Genomic DNA, 23,695 nt, shown 5'->3' with positions numbered 1-23,695 from the left:
CACAAGAAACAAAATCAAAATTAACAAATGGGACAAAATCAACCAAAAAGCTTCTACACAGCAAAAGAAACAATGAACAAAGAGAAAAGATAACCTACAGAATGGGAGAAAATATTTGCAAGTTACATGTAAATAAGGGGTTAATACCCAAAATATATTTTTTAAAAAAACATAGGGGCACCTGCGTGGCTCAGTTGGTTAAGCAGCTGCCTTTGACTTGGGTCATGTTGCCAGGGTACTGGGATCGAACCCCTCATCGGGCTCCCTGCTCGGTGGAGAGTCTGTTTCTCCCTCTGTCCCTGCTTGTGCCTTCTCTTACTGGTTCTCTCTCTCTCTCTCAAATAAATAAATAAATATCTTTAAAAACAAAAAACAAAAGAACTCATACAACTCAATGGTAACATTAAAATAATGCAAATTGCCATCAAAAGAAATGAAATCTTGCCATTTGTGACAACGTGGATGGAATTATACTTAGGGAAATAAGTCAATCAGAGAAAGACAATTATCATATGATCTCCCTGTTATGAGGAAGTTGAGAGGCAATGTGGGGGGTTTGGGAGATAGGAAAGGAATAAATCAAACAAGATGAGAGAGGGAGACAAACCATCTGAGCCTCTTAATCTCACAAAGCAAACTGAGGGTTGGGGCGGGGGAGGGGAGAGAGAGAGGGTGGTGGGGTTATGGACATTGGGGAAGGTATGAGCTATGGTGAGTGCTGTGAAGTGTAAATCTGGCGATTCACAGACCTGTCCCTCTGGGGCTAATAATACATTATATGTTAATTAAAAAATTAAAATAAAAAAATAATGCAAATTAAAAACAGGTAAAGGGAAGCCCCCGGCTGACTCAGTTGGTAGAGGATGTGATTTTTTTATCTCAGTGCCATCAGCTGGAGCCCCATATGGGCATAGAGATTACTAGAATGAATGAATGAATACATACATACATACATAATAAAAATGGACAAAGGACCATTTTGGCATATGAATAGCTAAAAGATACATGAGAAGATGCTCAGCATCACTAATGGTGAGGGCATTGCAAATCAAAACCACAGTAACACCTCACGCGTGTTAGGATGGCCATCAAAAAGACAAGAGTAAATGCCAGCAAGGATGTGAAGAAAAGAGGACTCTTGTGCACTGTTGGTAAGACTGTAAATTGGTGCAGGCACTGTGGAAAAAGTGCGGAGGACCCTCAAATTTTTAAAAACGGATAATACAAAATCCAGCAATTCTACTTCTGCGAATATATCGAAAAGAAATAAAGAGTCTGTCAAAGATCTATCTGCCCTCCCACGTCCACTGCAGCATTATTTACAATAGCCAAGACATGGAAATGACCTGTGTGCTCCTCAACAGATGAAGGGATAAAAAGCTGTTTATGTATTTATAATGGAATATTATTCAGTCATAAAAAAATGAGAAAATCCTGCCATTTGCAATGATATGAATGACTCTTGACAACATTACACTAAGTGAAATAAGTCAGAAAAAGACAAATACTGTATGATCTCATTTATGTGTGGAATCTTAAAAAATAAGTACAAATGAAAACTCAGAGAGAAGGAGATCAGATTTGTAGTTACCCGAGGTAGAGGCCAGGTGGAAAGGGAATTGGAAGAAAGTGGTCAAAATGTACGTATTTCCAGTTATAAAATAAATAAGTACCAGGGATATACTTATGGGTGATTGTAGTTAGCACTGCTGTATGTTATATAGAAAAGTCATTAAGAGAATAAAATCCTAATAGTTCTCATCACAAAGTGAAAATTTTTTTAAAAGAAAAAAAAACCATCTATATGAGATGACAGGTAGTCATCTCATATAGTTTAGTTAACTAAACTTCTTAAGGATTTCATTTCATTACACCCATAAGTCTTTTATGCTGTATAATTTAAATCTATACATTGATGTGTATCAACTATATCTCAAGAAAGTTGGGGGGACTATGTTAATTTGAACCAATACTATAACAAAATCCCTTTCCCAGGGATGTGGTAAAATGAGGAATAAAATCCCACCTTAAATTATCAATGGCTAATGATTAGCACTTACTACTACCTTACAGTTGGTACACCCAGGCCAGGGGTCAGAGGCCTTGTCAACTCTACATAGTAGCAGTAAACCCAAATGTTAGTAGTCAGAGGTTGGGGACCCCTCTTCTGGTTTTGCCCACAATTCAGTTTCTTCCATAATCTTAGCACGCTTACCTATGAATATAACTGTTATAAGGATGCTCATGTTTATATATATGATTTGCATGTTCTTTCCCATGGTTACATATACAGTAAATATTCATATATATACACAGATAGATATGCACATGATTATATATATGGTTATATATATGATTTGCCTGTGAGCCTCTCTCAGGTAACTGAAAATAGAGATTTCTATCACTCCAACTGTATTTTAACCAAGAGTATACATCAGAATCACCCAGCCCCTATTCCCTAGGGGGCTGATTCAGCAGCTGTGGAATCAGCCCCGCAGCAGTGCTCTGAGAGAGCATCCCAGGTGGTGTACAACCACATGCCCGGTAGAGAGCAGCGGGTACAGCCTAGCGGGGAGACACTGAGTTCTGGTCTCGGATCCTGGCTCTAGCACTTAATATTTGTATAAACTTGAACAGGGCACTTAAATCTGTCTGTACCTTGTGTGTAAAGTGGGGATAATGGTGCTTGCCTGGGAGTGTTGTGAGGATTAAATAAGATAAAACAAGGGTAGCTCTGAGAACACACTAAGCCCATCATAAATTCTCAGGACACACTGCTTTGTTGGTGTTGTTCATCCCTGCATTCCAGAGTAGGCACCAAGCCCGATACCAGCAGAGATTTAATGCTCAATAAATAATAAATGCACAAGGAGCTGTCTGATATTAACAATGAGAAGCAAAGAGAGAAATTAGTAAGGAAAGGGAAGGGGGATAGAAAGATGACCAAGGAGATAGGAAATACGTAAGCATGGTAAGGAGTCATCAGCAGCCCGCTCAAGAAACCCTGAAAATCCTTCTCCATTGTTACCACATTATTCATTCTGCCTAATAAAATGTTGGCAAGGCCTGAACTGAAATTTTCAGACTCACAGGATTAATAGTCTTGATGGCCTCCTGCATTTGTCCCAAATGAAGCAACCCAACATGGCCAAACTTCTATTTCCAGAGGAAGTGATCATTCTGACCCCAGCTTGTGGTTTGCTTTAAATATGGTGACTCTAATCTGGGCTCAAGATCCTCAATAATTCTGACAGCATTAACTTTTGGACCTGTTTGGGTTTTTTTTTTTTTTTTAAGATTTTATTTATTCATTTGTCAGAGAGAGAGAGAGCGCGCGCAAGCAGGGGGAGCAGCAGGCAGTGGGAGAAGCAGGCTTCCTGCTGAGCAAGGAGCCTGATGCAGGATTCAGTCCCAGGACCCTGGGATCATGACCTGAGCCAAAGGCAGAGGCTTAACTGACTAAGCCACCGAGGTACCCCTGGACCTGTTTTCTAAAAATCCTTCCATTCCCCCTTTGCTTTCTTGACTGTTCTTCCCCTGGCTGCCTGTTTGATTACATGAATCTTCCATTTGAAGTTGGGTCCCCTGTAATCCCAAGAACGCACCACCTTTATCCTATCTCCATCTTTTGATGCCTTTTCTTTCTGAAATGTTCTCTCTCGAGTGATTTATCCCCTTCTCTCTGAGATGACTCCATGGAAATAGCAATATTTTGAGGAATCAAGTAGTCCTGGGTTCAAATCCAGCCTCTACCACTTGTCTAGATTTATGACCCCCTGTTAGCTCAACTGCCCATATGTAAAATAATTTCTGCCTGTGTTGTGAGAATTAAAATGGAATAAGGCGTGTAAAGTACCTAGCACAGTACCTGTCAACGCATGAGGGCCTTATATCAGTTTAGATTAGTTTCAACTCCTAAAACCAGAGATTAAAAATAACAATGGCTTAAATAAGATGTGGCTTTATTATTTGTTATGACCTAAAAGGAGTCTAGAGAGAAGCCATTCATCCTTGTAGGTCAACAAGGATCTTGACTTTCTCTGGATGAGCCATCATCTTTGAGGCTTGCATCCTCTAAGTCACCCCATATTTACAAGGTGAATGCTGGAGTTCCAGGATCACAGCCACCTTCTACCCAGGAAAAGGAGGAAAGTGAAAGATCCGATGGGTGCCTATTTCTCAGTGCAGTCAGTTTCCTTCAAGGTTCCCAGGAGACCCAGCTGACAGCCAGCACTTACGGCACATTAGCCACCTTTGTCTCTGTCAAAAGCTGTGAAATGTAGTTCTTTACCTGGGTACAATGCTGCTCCCTGGAATACAGATGTCTGTGGTATCAGAATTATTCCGTGTCTCCCCATCAAGCTATAATATGGGGCCCCCAGGGGCTGTGGCAGTGCTTCACAGTTCCTTCGTCATTTGACAAGTCAGGGCACTCAATGCATATATAATGCAGGAATCAGTAAAGCCGGTTAAATGTCTAAGTGGTTACCTGGCTCAAGTGGGAAGACCGAAGTTCCAGACCAACCCCACCACTTCATTGTTATGTGACCTTGGGCAAGTACATAACCTCTCTGCTTCGGATTCAGTTTCCTTATTTGTCAAACTCCAGCTCAGACAGAGATGCAAACTGCCTAACACAATGCCTATGTACACTAACCCCAACATGTGTTAAAGTTATTATCACCACCATCATCACCACCATCATCACTGTTATTATTAGATGCTATTGAATTATTAGATAAGATAAGGAGATACCAGATCTCTCTCACTTCTCTTCCTTCTGCCTGTTTACATCTTTCCTTGCCTTCAGTGGTCACCCCAGGGACATCTGGATTTGCAGTCTATTATCCTGAAAGAGCCCAGGCTCAGTCGGCCTCATTTTATTCACTTCCAGCTATCCACTCAGGACTAGCCAAATCTCAAGAGTCCCTCTCCTTTGCCCCTAACCAGAGTCTAGTCACCCAGCTCCGCCTTCTGGGACAGGCTCTCTTCTCTGATCAGATCAGCTTCTAAATAAATATTAAATTATGTTGAGATGTGTTCCACTTTTTCTTTCAAATCTGAGTAAATCAGTTCCTTTGTTGGAATTCCCTAGCGCTGTTGAGGTCTCCCCACTGATGTCTTGCATCCTTGACAGTGGCAAAATTTTTCTCTAGACAGAAGTGAAGAAGTTCACATAGCAATAAGCTTTCCTATTCCCAGATCTTTGCAAAATACAGATTTCTCAGTCATCATCCCCACCCTCCTGGGTACCTTAAAAAAATCTTGGCACCTACTCTTTTTTTTTTTTTTAAGATTTTATTTATTTATTTGACAGAGAGAAAGATCACAAATAGGCAGAGAGACAGACAGACAGAGAGATGAGGAGAAGCAGGCCCCCTGCTGAGCAGAGAGCCCAATGCGGGACTCAATCCCAGGCCCCTGGGATCATGACCTGAGCCGAAGGCAGAGGCTTAACCCACTGAGCCACCCAGGTGCCCCTTGGCACCTACTCTTAAAGCTCAGTAACTACTCAGCCAGTGATGTGCCAGAGAGGGGTTGAAAGTGTTCAAATATACAAATTATTTTGCCCTCCAAGGAGGCTGAGCAGGGCATTCAGAACCCCAGTGTCCAGGGCTACTGTATATGACTAATTTGTACAGTGCACGATTTTCACTGTTCACACTTTCTATGACCGGATGACACGCCTTATAATTGGGCAGTGCATGGTCTATGTAACTGCTCATGGAAGCCATGCCTGACTGCCTTAGTCATCTCTGACCTTAGTCCTGACCTTAGTCATCTCTGACCATAAGCAGCCTCATTTCTGTATCTTAGCGCACCTTACAAATATTACCCCTTTCAAGAAGTTTAGAAAACACTACTCAAAATAACTTCAAGGTTAGTTCTTCCTCCAGTGAACACCTGTTCCCTGGCCATGTCAGCCATATCCTCCATAGAAGCTAACATACCCAGGTGATAGCTCTCAAACCAAGCCCTTGTGTTTTCCTAGGTCCATGGAAGAAATCTCTTGTCCATTGACTATGACCGGAATATTCGGACAGAAAAGATCTATGATGATCACCGGAAGTTCACCCTGAGGATTATTTATGACCAGGTGGGCCGCCCGTTTCTCTGGCTCCCTAGCAGTGGGCTGGCAGCAGTCAATGTCTCATACTTCTTCAACGGGCGCCTGGCTGGCCTTCAGCGTGGGGCCATGAGTGAGAGGACAGACATCGACAAGCAAGGCCGAATTGTGTCCCGCATGTTTGCTGATGGAAAAGTGTGGAGCTACTCCTATCTTGACAAGGTAGGTGAACGTGCTGTCCTCACTGGGATGGGGCTTTCCCTTATTCACACCACTCTTTTTAAGCTGACCTGATATGCTCTGCCACAAGACATTTAACATCTTTCCTCTGACTCTACAAGGTCTCCCTTCGTGCTCCCATCCTCACTGGGAGGGAGGAAAGTTTCATAGCTCATCTCTATTACCATTAAAAGGAGGGGAAAAAAGTGTTAGACACTTGGTAATGGCAAAAAGAATGGATTGTCTGATTTTATTAAAAAAAAAAAAAAAAGAGGGATGCCTGGGTGGCTCAGTTGGTTAAGCAGCTGCCTTCGGCTCAGGTCATGATCCCAGCGTCCTGGGCTCCTTGCTCAGCGGGGAGCCTGCTTCTCCCTCTGACTCTGCCTGCCACTCTGTCTGCCTGTGCTCGCTCTCACTTGCTCTCTCTCTGACAAATAAATAAAAATTTAAAAAAAAAGAAAGTGTTGTTGAAGCAGACAGCAGACAGAATCATCCCACTGGCATCACAACTAATCATTATTTATGTATCGGAAATGCAATGATTCATTTCTGCCTTGCCTGAAATTAAGTCATCCAGGTAGGGAATTTTGCCTAAAACTCAAGCATAGGAAGCAACATCCTCCTACATGGCCTGTTGGTCGAAGTGGCCAATGGATTCTTTCTACATAATTCCCTGTGTCTGAAAGTGCCAAATTCAGGTTAGAAAGGGTCAGGTTAGAGCAGCAGTGAACAGAGGTCGCTTTGGGGCACAAGTCAAGACTTTTGAAGGCTGTCCTGGTCCTCTAAGTCATTAGACAGGTATTTGCTCAGCTTGGGCCTCTCCCCTATATGCACCACGACACAGGTTCCAGCTCCAGTTCTTCCTTTCTTCCTCTCCATTACAACAGTTACTTGCAGACAGAGTAGTGACCTCCTCTGTAAGAGTGGGGCTGATGTCCCTTTGGTCATCCCTGAATCCTATTCTCATTATGCCATAAAATACTAGAATGGTTGACCAGGGGAGGCAAAAATCTCCCAATTGCCTCAGGTTTGAGACCATTTTTGGCCCCCAAAATTGATGATTCTGGATTCATCTTTTCAGTAGTTTCTAAGCGAAAGATACGCTTTCTCTTAAGATGTAATCAGGGGTGGCCAAAACATAGTATAGGTGTCCTGTACTGGGCCAGTGGCAGTCATTTCTAAACAATCTTGGGATTTCTTGTTATCAAGCCCGAGAGGCAAACTCCATGCCTCTTTACCTCAGTCCTTCAAGCCCTCTCTACTTAACGTATGGTCCCAGCAACATCAGGACCAACCAGAAGCTTGTTACAAAAGGAGATTCTCAGGCCACCTCCCCCTTCATCCTTCATCCTCCCACCAAACTACTAAATCAGAATCTGCTTTTTAACAAGATCCCTGGGTGTTTCACATGCACATTAAAGTTCGGGAAGCACTGGTCCAAGTAGCCACCATAGTCCATCAGAATTAGCTTGCCCAGTGAAATCAATCTACTCATAATCTCGGGTCTAAACTTCCCTACCCTTCATGATTTTTGAATTGCCATTTTGGGAAAAGGAATAGATTCTGGCTATTTGAGTGCTTGGTCTTAAAGAACTGACTCATGCATTTCTTCCCTTTTTCCTTCCTCCAGTCTATGGTCCTCCTGCTTCAGAGTCAGCGTCAGTACATATTTGAGTATGACTCCTCTGACCGTCTCCATGCCGTCACCATGCCCAGTGTTGCCCGACACAGCATGTCCACCCATACCTCCATTGGCTACATCCGCAACATTTATAATCCCCCTGAAAGCAACGCATCAGTCATTTTTGACTACAGTGATGATGGCCGCATCCTCAAGACGTCCTTTTTGGGCACCGGGCGCCAGGTATTCTACAAGTATGGGAAACTCTCCAAGTTATCAGAGATTGTCTATGACAGTACTGCTGTCACTTTCGGATATGATGAGACCACCGGTGTTTTAAAAATGGTCAGTCTTCAAAGTGGGGGTTTTTCCTGCACAATCAGGTACCGGAAGATAGGCCCACTTGTGGACAAGCAGATCTACAGGTTCTCTGAGGAAGGCATGGTCAATGCCAGGTTTGACTACACCTATCATGACAACAGCTTCCGGATTGCAAGCATCAAGCCCGTCATAAGTGAGACTCCCCTTCCTGTGGACCTCTACCGCTATGATGAGATCTCTGGCAAGGTGGAACACTTCGGCAAGTTCGGAGTCATTTATTATGATATTAACCAGATCATCACCACCGCTGTAATGACACTCAGCAAACACTTTGACACCCACGGGCGGATCAAGGAAGTCCAATATGAGATGTTTCGGTCCCTCATGTACTGGATGACAGTGCAATATGACAGTATGGGAAGGGTGATTAAGAGGGAGCTGAAACTGGGGCCTTATGCTAATACCACTAAATACACCTATGACTATGACGGGGATGGGCAGCTCCAGAGTGTAGCGGTCAATGACCGCCCAACCTGGCGCTACAGCTATGACCTCAATGGGAACCTCCACTTGCTGAACCCAGGAAATAGTATACGCCTTATGCCCTTGCGCTATGATCTCCGGGATCGGATAACCAGACTTGGTGATGTACAGTACAAAATTGATGATGATGGCTATCTGTGCCAACGAGGGGCTGACATCTTTGAGTATAACTCCAAGGGCCTCCTAACAAGAGCCTACAACAAGGCCAGTGGGTGGAGTGTTCAGTACCGCTATGATGGTGTGGGGCGGCGGGCTTCCTACAAGACCAACCTGGGCCATCACCTGCAATATTTCTACTCTGACCTCCACAACCCCACCCGCATCACCCATGTCTATAATCATTCCAATTCAGAGATAACCTCACTCTACTATGACCTCCAGGGTCACCTCTTTGCCATGGAGAGCAGCAGTGGAGAGGAGTACTATGTTGCCTCAGATAACACAGGCACTCCTCTGGCTGTGTTCAGCATCAACGGTCTCATGATCAAACAACTGCAGTATACGGCCTATGGGGAGATTTATTATGACTCCAACCCTGACTTCCAGATGGTCATTGGCTTCCATGGCGGACTCTATGATCCCCTGACCAAGCTGGTCCATTTCACTCAGCGTGATTATGATGTGCTAGCAGGACGATGGACCTCTCCAGACTATACTATGTGGAAAAATGTGGGCAAGGAGCCAGCCCCCTTTAACCTGTATATGTTCAAGAGCAACAATCCTCTCAGCAATGAGCTGGATTTGAAGAACTACGTGACAGGTGAGGACACTACCATCTCAGTTGGTCAGCGACTCCCTGTGGGGTGGTTGTCCTGCCAGACTGTTGGGAACTTCAAAAGAAGGTCTTACTTCTAATGATAGGGCAATCCTGGAGACCTATAAACACTGGTCTGTCTAGAACAGGCTCTAGAACAGTTGGATAACAGCAGTACAGAGCAGTCTTCAGATCTGCTTGAAGATGTCCTAGCCATTTTCAAGCCCATTTAGTTGAAATAACTTTTATAAGAGCCCTCCCTACCCCAAGAGAGGAAAGCAGCCTCATGAAGGGGGAAATAATGGGACTCTGGTGTCAGATTCTCTCTCCTACTTATAAGCCAAAAGACTTTGGGCTAGGCTTCTAATCTCTCTGAGCTGTAGCTTCCTTTTCTGTGGAAAGGTACTAATAAAACCAACCCACAGAGTGATTGTGAGAAGTAAATGAACTTACGTAGGTAAAGCTTAGTGCCTAGCACTTAGACAGTGGGTGCTTACAAAAGAGTATCTGCTCATGCTATTACCATTATCATTACAAATGAAGCATTGAGTTAGTATAGGTATGACATGACTAAGACCCAGTTCCCTACCTCACAAGCAGGCTGGCAAGATACAAAGAGCCAATGATAACACAGAGCCGAATTAGGTTTGTCTGTTCAGTTGTCTATTCAGTAAACATTTATAGAGTGACATTAGGCTAGATTCTGGGGATAGAAATGATGAATAAGACAAACACCCTTCTCTCAAAGGGGGCTGTGTATGTGTGTGTGCCTGTGCATGTGTGTGTGTGGATGACTTTAAGTTTGGAATTTGTGACATAGTACAGAAGTGTCCCGTGTCAAACTGGGCCTAAAGATTGAAGGGAATCTTGGTTGGCAGAAATGAGCTCAAGGCTAAAGAAAGACTATGAGTTAAAAGGACATGGGAAGCTTGGAGAAGGGTATGGATTGAGGGGCCAAGGAGGGCAAATAATCTCCTGCCTCATGATAAATGAGAAATTGGTAAAATAAGGGTCCCTATCTCTTATACCATCCATATATCTCCATCCATCTATCCATCCATTCACCTATTTGACAAATATTTTCATAATATCTAATATATACTGAGTCTGAGAGATGCAGTGGACAGCAAGATAAAGAAAGTCCTTATCCTCGGGGAAATAAGGAAATCAGGATGGATGGATGGATGGATGGATGGACGGAGAGACCAACTTTTGGCAAGGAAGCCAGAGTCACCCTGTCTGTCCATGCATTGTTGAGGAGCAACAGTAGGGACCCCAACTCCAAGCCCCCCCCCCAGGGTCCAAGAACCTCACAGCTCTTGGTCATGAGCCAAGGAGACATCAAACTCAAAGGGACCCTACGCTCAGGTGACCAGAACTCACTTGTACACCCTCAAGAAAGGAAGAAGCAGCTAGCCAAGCACAGGGCTGCCCTCAATGTCCCAGGGTACAGAAGGATGACCTTAAAGATCAACTTGTGGCCAAGCATACCTCATCCTTACATTCCAGAGCCTTTGAAGATGAACCCAGCATCCCCCTACAACCATAGCAACTGGAACGTTTTAAGCCCAGGAGCTATGACCAAGCTAGTTCCCTCCTGTTCTCCCCACCATACCTCATCAAGAGGCCCTGCCCATGGTACTCTGCCATGGTCTCTCATTCCCATGGCTTAGCATGACTTTTATCTCCCAGTTGACTGCACTTTCAAATTAAAGGACCTCTCAGGAAAACATACACACACATAGGTACATACATAGTTTCAGGTAACAATACGTGCTATGTAGATAAAATGGGATTGGGGTTAGACAGATCATGATGGGAAGCATCTCCCATATTTAGGGTGCTCACAGAGGACTTTCTGAGGAGGTGGCTTTTGAGCAGAGACCTTTATGAAGTGGAGAAGGGAGAGGAAGAGTGTTCTAGGTGTAGGAAGCAGTGTGAATGGGAAGGCAGACCATGCCTATCTTAGCCTTGGGAGAAGAATTCCCTCCTTCTCCAGAATGTGCTTCCCAAAACACAGCTTGGCATTAGATAACTTAGGGATGAGTCAGCCAGAGTCAAATAAAAAGAAAGCCCTTGGAATGGACACTAGATCTGCCAAGGTCCAAACAAAATCATTCACAGAGCAGTCAAACTCACAAATCCCCTCAACGACTTCCCTAGTTCTCCTGCAAAGGAAAAAAAGAAATTATCAGAATTTTCTGAATAGCAATATGACTCTCCTCATTCAGAGCTTCACAGAGACTCAATAAATGGGAATCAAATCAAGTTGAACTAAGCCCAACAAAATTGAATCCAGAAACCATGCGAAAGCATCTAAAATAAAAGGTAATGTTAGAGAAGCACGTGCACAGAGCTGATGTGAGCAGTCAAAGCTGGGGAAAGGAGGGGCCAGGCAGAGCAGAGTGTCAGACCAGGCACAAGCCCACACCTGCTGCCCATTCAAGATGAGCTGCCCCCCGGAGAGAGGATCCTAGCAGAGAACACCAAAACATTCTCTACTGTTTGAATGTTGGCTAATCTGTAAACCCCATCTAAATTAGTCTTAATTTGCCACTTAGGAGACGAGCAGAGTGGTTGAACTTGCCGCTCACAATTTAAGCAGAAGAAGTAATTAAGATGTAGTCGGGAGGAACGCAGAGAACAGAACCTTCTCTCGCTGGTGCTCAAAAAAAAATCATTGATGTTTTGGAAACAGAGCTTTCTGAATGCAGGAGGCAGCTGCTGAGGCTGGAGGATGTTCTGCTTCCTCCTGAAACTGCAAGCACAAAGGAAAACAGCATAGAGTCCCCCTGAGCTCAGAGGCCCCCCGGGGTTCGAGCAGAGCTGTAGCCACCAGGACAGGGTGAAGAAGGGCCAGAAGGGTTTCCTTTCCCACTCACAGCCTCCACAGCAGCACCTTGCCTAACCGGTATTTTTTTTTTAATAAACATATAATGTATTATTAGCCCCAGGGGTACAGGTCTGTGAATCGCCAAGTTTATACACTTGACAGCACTCACCATAGCACATACCCTCCCCAATATCTATAACCCCACCACCCTCTCCCTACCCCCCTCTCCCTGGCAACCCTCAGTTTGTTTTGTAACAGTAAGAGTCTTTTATGGTTTGTCTCCCTCCCAATCCCATCTTGTTTCATTTATACTTTTCCTACCCCCCCCCCAAACTTCCCACGTTGCATCTCCACTTCCTCATATCAGGGAGATCATATGATAGTTGTCTTTCTCTGATTGACTTAGTTCGCTAAGCATAATACCCTCTAGTTCCATACCCGTCATCACAAATGGCAAGATTTCATTTCTTTTGATGGCTGCATAGTATTCCATTGTGTATATACACCACATCTTCTTTATCCATTGATCTGTTGATGGACATCTGGTTCTTTCCATGGTTTAGCTATTGTGGACATTGCTGCTAGAAACATTCCCAACCAGTGTTTTTTAAGGTGATATATTGACAATTGATACATCTGTGATAACCAGATATTAGAGGAAAGGATGTAGAAAAACAGACTGGGAGACAGACTCCCTCCTCTGACAACTTCCAGGGCCTCAGTCTTTTCCAGTTCTGGCATGGCAGGAAACTCCTCAGTCCCCGACAAATGGGAGACCCATTCCCACCCCCAAGCCTGGTCTGTAATTCAAGCCCGTTCCTCCTGATGTTAGAACCTGAGTCCATCTCAAGACCCAAGTGTTGGCATTGCTAATCACTTGCTGTGTCACTTGGATGATATCTCAAACTTTCTGAGGCTTCATTTCTTTCCCGCCAAAATGGTGGTAATCATAATGTTCACGCCATGGGGCTGTAAAAAGTAAATGCAGCCTGCTGCGTAAGGTGCCTAGCGCAGTGCTAAGGCTAATGAATGGTAGGGACGCATTTGTTACTTATAAGCAGCCATGGACTTGGACATGAGGAGTTCATAGATGAAGAGTGGAGATACCACCTCTGTGTTGTTGTCTGAGGAAACAATACATCTGGAGAACCCCCCCACCAAGACCCATCCTGAAATTGATCCAAATTCTGGCCCAAGTGGCACTTCTTTGGCAAACCTGACACCCCAGACAAACGTGAGTTAAGCAATCGTCCTAGAAATCATCTGCAATGACTTGTATTTTCTTCCCACCCCTGCTCCCTGGCAGGTCTTTGGGGTTTACAAACTCCAGGCCCATGTGAGCATAGTGGGATTTTCTGGAGTTGAATTTCCCTGAGTAAGGAGGAAGTCACAACCTCCTTCTCACATTAACCCCGGTCTTAGATCTACACTTAACACCTAAGATACTTTTCTGACAGCATTTCTGGAGACGGAGGGTATGCTTGGTGGCCACAACATCATCACATGCCCTGAAGAACATGAGAGTCGAATAGTAATGAGCCATTAGGAGGGGCCCCCTCATCAGCTCCTGCCCCAAAGGCTCCCTCTCTACAGACTGTGTAGGGAGCCTGTCACTAGGTAACATTAATTACCTCAAAAAGGAAGAGGGGTATTTGTGTGGTGCCAGAGTGTTCTCTGCAGAGTGGAAGAGCTGAGCTACTTGAATAAACATTTCAGGATAGGTTTAGACTCAGAAACTAAGCCATGTTAGAAACTTTAAGGAAAAGAAAAGAAGGTAGAAGACATGTGCTATTGGCCTTCATGGAAGCAGCCATTAAAACGTCCAGTCTCAAAGCAGTGGGTTCTCAGCATCACCTCCCAATTACTAGGGAGGGATCCCAGCAATGAAAAGATCAGGATGGGGATAGTCTTTGGAGGCAAGACCTCTCTTGCCTTTCTTGGGATTCCGCATATATCCTACATATCCCTGATGAAAGGTGGAATGATTAGAGATAGTCTACAGATAAGGTATTAGATAACATGGAAACACAAATGGGGAAAGTTTGCCTCTTTAGTGCTCTTTTTATTCTTCCAACTCAGTCCAGGAGAAAGTCACCACCTAATGCTGGTATGTGCTTCACACCCCATTAACACTTCCAATCTCCCCTTTTAACAAAGAGAGTAGGTCTGAGACTCCTCAGTAGCAGGTAACAAAAATCATGCTCTAATTTCATCGCATTGCTATGTTTTCTTTGTTTTAATTTTACAGTTGTTTTCTGTTTGCATCAAGGGAGTCTGCTCTCCCATTTATGGTAGTAATATGAAGTTTCTTTTTTTTTAATGGACTTAAGTGAAACAGGCAAATTTATCTTTTTTAATCATTAAGTCAATACTACTACAGGAGACACCTGGAGATGGCAAATCAATCGAGATGAGTGACCGTGAATGTCCACAGTTGGGAGATCCATCCTGTACAGCAGCCAGCAGCCACCTTGCACAGAACAGGTGCTCTGTAAATATGTGACCATTGCTGGATTAGAGCCATGCTAGATGCAGACAAAAGGCAGTTGCAAACTTGTATTCTTAAATGACCCTTCCATGGTAACTACACATATTAGTCATAGTCCAAATTATTCAAGGAACCGGTCTGTGGCCAACAGCGATGGGTGGAATGTGGATCCCAGATTCCCTCCCATCAGAAGGTTCTTTTATGCCTCCATGTTTAGAAGCAAAGTCAACATTAAACTCCTCCCAACAGTCCCAGTGCAGGAGGTGGTTATACCTTGCTTTACCCCTTCAGAAGCCTTCTCTCGGGCACCATTAGTTCCTCTTGTTACACTACTCAGAAAGGCTTTCGCCACATATATTCGGTGTTCTTTCATTCACTCGTTCCATGTATACTATCTGGCACCTATTTTGTGCCAAGCATTATCAGAGGATCTGGGAGAACAGCAGCGGATAAAACAAAAATTTTAACTCCCTTTCCTAATGAAACTCACATTCTCAGTGAGGGAGGCAGACAGTAAACAATAAACACACAAATGATACAGCATGTTAGAATGGGATTGCTTTGGGGGCAGGGGCTGGAGGATGAACAAAATAAGGAGACTTGGGATTGCTGGAGGTGGAGAGGGGGAGCGGATTTTAAATGTGGTGGTTGGGTTTGCCTTATCCAAGAGGCCTTATCTGAACAAGACTTGAAAGAGGAGAGAGAGCCAAAAAATACTTTTAGGGAAGTAGACTCTGGGCAGAGGTGCTTGTCAGTGCAAAGGCCTAAGATGAGTGTGTGCCTGGCATGTTCAAGAAATAGCATCAAAGCTGGAGCTGTGGGAGCAAGGGAGAGAACATGAGGTCAGATAGTAACAGGCGAGTGTCCTTATGGACCAGTCGGAAGACTCTGGCTTCTTCACTGAGAAAAATGGGGGTTCCCCAGGTGTTGTGAACAGAGGAATGGCATGGTCTTCTCCAGGTTTAAAAACTCATTCTGGCCCGATAAGGTATGTGGGCAGAAAGGTGGAAGCAGGGAGCCAGTTAGAAGTCAAGGTGAGGGACAATGGGCCAGGATCAAGATGGCAAAGTGATGACAAGTGGACACAAATTCAGGATCAATCTTAAAAGTAGTAGTAAAGGATTGAACCATATGACCCAGCAATTTCACAGCTAGGTATGTATATAAGCAAGAGAACTGAAAACAGGCTTTCAAACAAAATCTGTACACAAATATTCATAGAAGCATTATTCATAATAGTAAATAAATACATACATACATGCATACAACCCAGATACCCATTAACTGATGAATGGATAAACAAAATGTGGTATAACCAAACAATGGAATACTATTTGGCCATGAAAAGAAATGAACTCTATTGCTATGTGCTACAATACGGATGAGCCTTGAATACATTATGCTAAATGAAAGAGACCAGACACCGAAGGCCACAATTGTATGACTGCATTTATAAGAAATGTCCAGAATAGGCAAACCCACAGAGATGGAAAGCAGTTTAGTGGTTATCAGGGACTGAGGAGAAAGGAGAATGCAGAATGACTGCCAGTAGGGATAAGACCTCTTTGGGGGTGATGAAAATGTTCTGGAATTAAATAGCAATGATGGTTGTACAACACTGTAAATGTACTAGAAGCCACTGAATTGTGCACTTTAAAATGGTTAAAATGATGAATTTTGTGTTATGTGAATTTTACCTCAATTTAAAAAAATAAAGCATTTGCCAATGGATTTAGATATGGGGAGTAAGGAAAAGAAAGGGAACAAGGATGGTGGCTGAAAGGATGGAGTAGCCATTATGTGGGATGGAAAAGTCTATGGATGGGACAGGTTTAGGGAGGAAGATCAGGAGTCCAGTGTTGGACAAAAGTTTGAAATATAATTAGATATAGTAGTTTGGAATTCACAGAGAGGTCCAGAATGGAGATATAAATTTTGGAGTCAGCAACAGTATGTTGATGGTACATACTGGTCCTAAGGGTGGGTCAGAGCCCCATGTTTGTGAGAGTACATAGAGAGTAGAGAGGTTCACAGACTGAGTCATGGGCATTCCAACATTGAAGAGATCAGGAGGCAGATGAGGAGGAACCAAAATAGGAAAAGGAATGGCCACCAAGGTAGGAGGAAGACTAACAAGTGACTATATTGTCCAGAGAGCCAAGAAAAAAATAAAAGCAGGAGCTTTTGTCAAGTACTTCTGATAAGTCAAAAAAAGATGAGGACCCATATTAATGTCAGGCTTAGCAACATGGTGGTCATTCACAACCTTGACAAGAGTAGCTTCAGTGGAGTATTTAGAGACAAAGCCTGATTCAAAGGAGAATGGGAGACAAGTAGTACAGAGAATTATTTTGATCCTGAGACATTTTTGTCAAGGAGGGTGAGAGAAATGGATGGTAGCAAATGGGAGAAGAAGGGACAAGAAAAGAATTTCTTTTAAAGTGGGCATTTGGTAACATGTCTTTATGCTGACCAGGTTGATCTGTTGAAAAGAGGAGTAATGCAATGCCATGGGGGAGAGAGAGAGTTGCTGGAGTGATGTCCTTGCGGGCACAACAGAAGACAGTACCCACTGCACACAGGGAGAGTTGACTTCAGCAGCTCCACTAGAGTAACAAGAAGAAGGCAGGAAATATGGATACAGATGCTGGAAGGCCAGTAAATGTGATGATGAGAGTTTAGGGGAATTCCCCTCTGACTGCCCTGGGTGTTTTCGGAAAAGAAAACAAGGTCAGCTGCTCTAGTGAGAAGGGAAAGCAGATGTTGATGGTTTTAGCGGAGAGGAGAAGATGTAACATCCCCCCGCAGAATAGGAGAATGACTGATGAAGGAAGGGAGTAAAGTCAGGCAGTAGGAAGGCACAGCTGGGGTTCACGGTCAGGAATTTAAAGTGACACCAGTCAGTGTAGTTACATTTGTTTCTCCAGCCACATTCAGCTGCACAGGTACAAATAAGAAATAGGCGAACGCGTGGATTTAACCAAAATTGTGATTTCACCAAGCAAGTGTGCTAAAGCAAGAAAGGGACCCAGGAACTGAGAATATATATAAGGAATGAGTGTCATGATTGGCCATGGATGTGTGCTAGGTAAGAAAAGAGACAAGGATGCTGATGAATAGCATCAAGAAGTTTAGGATGGATTGAAAATCCTAGGGAGGAAAGGAAAGGATCAAGGAGCGTGGGTGTCAGGTTACAAAAAGGAGTAAATCACAAAGAGTTCACGTGGTGGTCAGAGGCTGATGTGTAAGAAATTAAGATAATGGAGGATCAGAATTACTGGTGATGACAGGGTCCAGAGGATGATCAAGGGTTGGGGCTGGTCATGAAAGGAATAAAGAGGCCAGGACATTAGAGGAGTCAAGTGCTTGTATAATGGAATCACTATGAATGAATTTAGGGAGAGAGGTGGAGAGAAGGAAAATGAAGCAGAAAAGCACCAAGAAATGCAGGTGAGTAGCCTGGGAATCAGTAATGACTGCAACAAGGAGCACTTGTATCTCCAGGCCCAGCAATGGTAGGAAAAGAGGTGGGAAGATACAGGACACAATGTTTGGGCGCCCATTATAAACAGGGATAAGGAGCCTAAAAAGGGGATTCGTGCTGGACTGTGGGCAGATGGCATGGGTGGGGCTGTGAGTGCTGCAAGGGATGGATGTCCAGGGCTCTCTGCTGATCACTGTGGAAGGAAGCAAGGCAGCCTGGGAGCTGCAGTCTTACTCGGAGAGCAGGACCTGTGGGGAAAGAGGTATAATTCCCAAAGCAAGGGACTCAGCCATGACCCTAGCAGGGGAAGGGAAGTCTTACTCTAAACACACAAGAGCACTCTCTAGCCTCTCTTTGAAGAGTGGGCATCTGTGAAAAGGGTCTCAGATGCTAAAAGAATTTGTGCCTTCCACATACTTTTGGAACCCCCTCTCCACAATGAGCCAGCTGCAGTGCAGTCCCCCACCCCTGCCAATGTCTGCACAGTGTTCATAATCACCCCTTACCCTCTAGTTGATCATTGTACCTCTAGCTTCCAAACACATCAACTGGCCTATAATAGATGCCCCCAAATGAAGGCATTCCTATCTATTGAGCAATCTATGTGCCAGGCCTGGTGACAAGGATTTCTCCTCCACTTTCACAACAACCCAACAACATTGGTACAGCTATCATCCCAATTCACATATGAGGAACCCCAAGCTTAGAGAGAGGTAGGAACTTACTCAAGGTCACACAGTAAGAGGAGTCGAAACTAGATCTTACTCCATCCAGCACTGGCCCCCTCAGTCACCACACGGTAACTCAAGTGACCAAGGTTGGAAGAACATCCTTCCCAGGATCCACCACGTAAAGTGGTTCTGGGTCTGGACCAGGAGACCCTCACAAGCTCTCACCTTTCTCCCTTGCTGGACTCCACACCCAACCACTCATTTTGTTTTGTTCTCTCTCTAAGATACTCAACTGCTTTCCATCCATCATGATTCATAAATCTTTATTTTTGTTTCCACCATAGATGTGAAAAGCTGGCTTGTGATGTTTGGATTTCAGCTTAGCAACATAATTCCTGGCTTCCCAAGAGCCAAAATGTATTTCGTGCCTCCTCCCTATGAATTGTCAGAGAGTCAAGCCAGTGAGAATGGACAGGTAAGCGGAGGTTACTGCCAAGAATCTGAATGATTGTCCTCATTCCCTTTTGTAAACAGAACTGCACAGGAGCCAAGGGCATGTCAGTAGAGGAGGCAAACATCGGAGCTGGGTATAAAAAGGTGCATGAAACATTGTGACTTCCCAGGAAAGCGAATGTCAGTGCTGTGACCTGTCTGGCACAGCACATATTTCTGCCCAACCTCAATTATTACCTTAATTGTGGTATCATTATCTGTTCAGTATATACCCTTGAGTCTCTCCTTGATTAACAACAGCACAGAGAAATCTAGCAGCAACCCACCATCTGCACTGCCTATAAGATCATAACCCTTTTGGCTTTTATGGGATGTCATATAACTGTGGTTTGCAGTATCTATCCCATTAAAGAACATTTTTATGCCTGACATAAAACCTCAATGCTTTATGGCCCAAATGTATACAGATTAAGTTTTTAGAATAGAACATAATTTGTGCTCAGGTCTTTCAGCGATGACCAAGAGGGGGTCACTTTCCATTTGGGTGCTGCTGAGACCTTCAGCCCGGTCAGACAGGAGGCGTGGGCATCGGTGTTCAGATAACTCCTGTTATAGGACAACACCCGGCCACGTAAAAGTCTGAAAGGTCTCAGATGCTCTGAATAACCATCCACACTGTGTAACTCGAGAGAGATGAGGAGGAGCTGGTGGGTAATTGAGAACAACGTTCTCTCAGTTCTGCCCTGTGGGGACCACTCAGTGGATGAATAGCCATCATTTCTCTCATTTATCTAAGTGCCGTTACCTCCCAAACACAGCCCCTTCCATTATCCCAGTCTGTCCCCCAACCACCAATTGAGATGAGTTGTAATTTGTGAGTAGAGAGCTCAAGGCCAAGGAGATAATGGCGATGTCGTCCCTCTGCAGAACCAGGGCGAAGATCCAAAGCAAATGACTAAAGCCTGGGGATATTCCCTCTGGCCCACAATGCCAGAACCTCTTAGTCCAGTGCTTCTCAAACAATAGCATACAAACCACGCAGGGTGTGTCCTGTTAAGACGCAGCTTCGGACTCAGTAGGTCTAGAGTGAGTCCTGAGATTCTGCTTTTCTAACAAGGCAGGTCCCCACAATTCCCCTGCTGCTAGCTGTGCTTTGCGTAGCAAGGCCTTAACTCAAGGAAGTTAATGAACACCCAGGGCACTGGCCTTGAAAACAATCTAGGTCACAGCAGCAGGGCTCATAGCTTCTCAAAGGAACCCCCTGCCCTTCAGGTCAGGATATTCCCGGGTCTGAAGTGTGCAAGGCAGCTGCCAAACCATCTGAGAGCAGAGCCACTCTCTCTTCTCCAATAACAGAGAGACATGGCAAGTGTATAGGCCTGGATACAGATGTCAGCAAGGTGGCCAACCTCTGCACCGTCTTTTTAGTTGGTCACAGTTACAAGGCGGACAGGCCACACCATCAGAGCACTGGGAACCAGCCAGCCTGGGCTAGCTTCAAAAGATAGGACTATATGAACTCATATCATTACAGATGGAAGACTAGTTCTTGCAGGGAGTCCAAGCATTTCCCTTACTGACCCTTTTTCAATGAGCTTCTCGGCCTATGCAAAGAGCTGCCCAGACCATCATCTCAGCCTTCTGTGTTTCCTTCTGCCCACAGCTCATTACAGGCGTCCAGCAGACAACAGAGAGGCATAATCAGGCCTTCATGGCTCTGGAAGGGCAGGTCATCTCCAAAAAGCTCCACGCCAACATCCGAGAGAAAGCAGGCCACTGGTTTGCCACCACCACACCCATCATCGGCAAGGGCATCATGTTCGCCATCAAAGAAGGGCAGGTGAGCACCGGCGTGTCCAGCATCGCCAGCGAGGACAGCCGCAAGGTGGCTTCCGTGCTCAACAATGCCTACTACCTGGACAAGATGCACTACAGCATCGAGGGCAAGGACACCCACTACTTCGTGAAGATCGGCTCGGCCGACGGCGACCTGGTCACGCTGGGCACCACGATCGGTCGCAAGGTGCTGGAGAGCGGGGTGAACGTGACCGTGTCGCAGCCCACGCTGCTGGTCAACGGCAGGACGCGAAGGTTCACCAACATTGAGTTCCAGTGCTCCACGCTGCTGCTCAGCATCCGCTACGGCCTCACCCCCGACACCCTGGATGAAGAGAAGGCCCGCGTCCTGGACCAGGCGAGGCAGAGGGCTCTGGGCACCGCCTGGGCCAAGGAGCAGCAGAAAGCCAGGGACGGGAGAGAGGGGAGCCGCCTATGGACTGAGGGCGAGAAGCAGCAGCTTCTGAGCACGGGACGCGTGCAAGGTTATGAGGGATATTACGTGCTTCCCGTGGAGCAATACCCAGAGCTTGCAGACAGTAGCAGCAACATCCAGTTTTTAAGACAGAATGAGATGGGAAAGAGGTAACAAAATAATCTGCTGCCATTCCTTGTCTGGATGGCTCAGCAGGAGTAACTGTTATCTCCTCTCCTAAGGAGATGAAGACCTAACAGGGGCACTGAGGCCGGGCTGCTTTAGGATACCAAGTGGCAAGAAGGCTCACATTTTTTGAGTTCAAATGCTACTGTCCAAGCAAGAAGTCCCACATCCTGAAGTAGACTAAAGCCTGGCTGAAAATCCTGAGGAAAACAAAACAAACGAATGAATGAACACACACACACACACACACAAAATGTTCCAAGTTCCCCTAAAATATGGCCCACTTGTTCTGGGTCTACATAGAGAAAGAAACAATAGCAACAACAGGAAAAAAAAAAAAAAAAAGGAAAAAGACGCAAAATGTCTAAAAGGAACAAAAGAACAGGAAAACACAACAAAATAAGAACACAAAGAACAAAAAGCAAAACATACACATTGACGGAAACACAAAGACGTGAAGACAAGAAGGCCTCATACTCTATTACCTCACTCATCCACACGTGAGCGACGCAGAGATCTCCAGCAGGGCCGGCGTCACAGACCAGCTGAGGAAACCCAGTCAGACTGCTTGTCGGACAAATCCTACAGACATTTTCGTTTAAACAAATACAGGTGCATTTAAAACACGACTTTGGGGGTGATTTGTGTGTAGCGACCGGGGAGGGGGGGGGAAATAAAAGTGAAAGAGTGAACACTGGAAATAATTTTTAAAGAAAATTAAAAAAAAACTAAAAACACATACACAAAAAAGGAAATTAATATCAAAAAATCAAAGCGAAATAATACCGTTCAGCACTTAACTCTCAGGTCCCAACTTAGTGGGACCCGAGCTAATTTATTTGAGCGCAGAGTGTACAATTTAATTCAAAATGGTGGCTATAATCACTCCAGATAAATCTCATACTCTTTTGTCTTTGAAGATTCCATTGTGGACAGTAATACGCAGTTACAGGGTGTAGTCTGTATAGATTCCGTAGTTCGTGGGTATCAGTTGCGGTAGAGGTGTGGTGTTGTGACACTCTTTTGCTAACGGGCACCACTTCTGATCACCCTGTACATACATAAGCCTCAAGGCACAATCACTGTTTCAGATTTAAAATTCTTAGTGTGTTTGTTTGGTCCAGAAACTGAGACAATCACATGACAGTCACCACGAAGAGAGAAAAATAAAAAAATTAAAAAAAAAAAAACACAAAAACAAACAAAAAAATCAGAAAAAACAAAAAAAAAGTCTAATAAGAACTTTGGTACAGGAACTTTTTTGTAATATACATGTATGAATTGTTCATCGAGTTTTTATATTAATTTTAATTTGCTGCTAAGCAAAGACTAGGGACAGGCAAAGATAATTTATGGCAAAGTGTTTAAATTGTTTATACATAAATAAAGTCTCTAAAACTCCTGTGGACACTGGTCTTCTGTGACGAATGCTTGGGGGGGTGAGGAAAAGGTAGAGGCTACCAGAGGAAAGGGTGGCTGCTGCCACGCACAGGGTGAGCTGGTATTTTGGACTCAGGGAGGAGACGGTGTTAGAGGTGCACAGTGCTCCCCAAACTGCTCTGAATGCTAGAGTGATCTCTGCCTACGCCTGCAGCCTCTCTCTGTGGAACAGGGGTGAGAGGAAGGTCTGGACCCGGGTCTGGTGGAACCTCACACCCAACCACCCATGGATGGGTCCCTCCAGCCCTAAAGGGACAGCCACGCTTCTCCCCGAGGCCACGTTCTCCTTGTGGGAAATGCTGGCAGGAAGTGAGGACAAACACTCTTGCCACGCTGGGAGGCATGTGTGTATCTGTGTGTGTCT

The 23,695-nt window shown here is 44.7% G+C and overlaps 1 protein-coding gene across 9 annotated transcripts in view; it reads left to right on the top strand.

Moving 5' to 3' along the window:
- Window positions 1-23,293, top strand: part of TENM2 (teneurin transmembrane protein 2) — a 1,882,184-nt gene extending 1,858,891 nt beyond the window's left edge. For all 9 annotated transcript variants that reach the window (XM_082724104.1, XM_082724103.1, XM_082724105.1 and 6 more), the window contains 4 exons: window positions 5,993-6,289; window positions 7,917-9,531; window positions 19,346-19,476; window positions 21,118-23,293. In XM_082724104.1, coding sequence (XP_082580230.1) covers window positions 5,993-6,289; window positions 7,917-9,531; window positions 19,346-19,476; window positions 21,118-21,879 — 2,805 coding nt within the window. In that variant the 3' untranslated portion in view covers window positions 21,880-23,293. The remainder of the gene's footprint in view (window positions 1-5,992; window positions 6,290-7,916; window positions 9,532-19,345; window positions 19,477-21,117) is intronic.
- Window positions 23,294-23,695: the final 402 nt, after the last annotated feature.

The sequence above is a fragment of the Mustela nivalis genome (genome assembly GCF_964662115.1).
Source record: "Mustela nivalis genome assembly, chromosome: 3".
Lineage (NCBI taxonomy): Eukaryota > Metazoa > Chordata > Mammalia > Carnivora > Mustelidae > Mustela > Mustela nivalis.
Note: the sequence above shows the minus strand (reverse complement) of the source record. Positions and strands in the feature narration are given on the sequence as shown.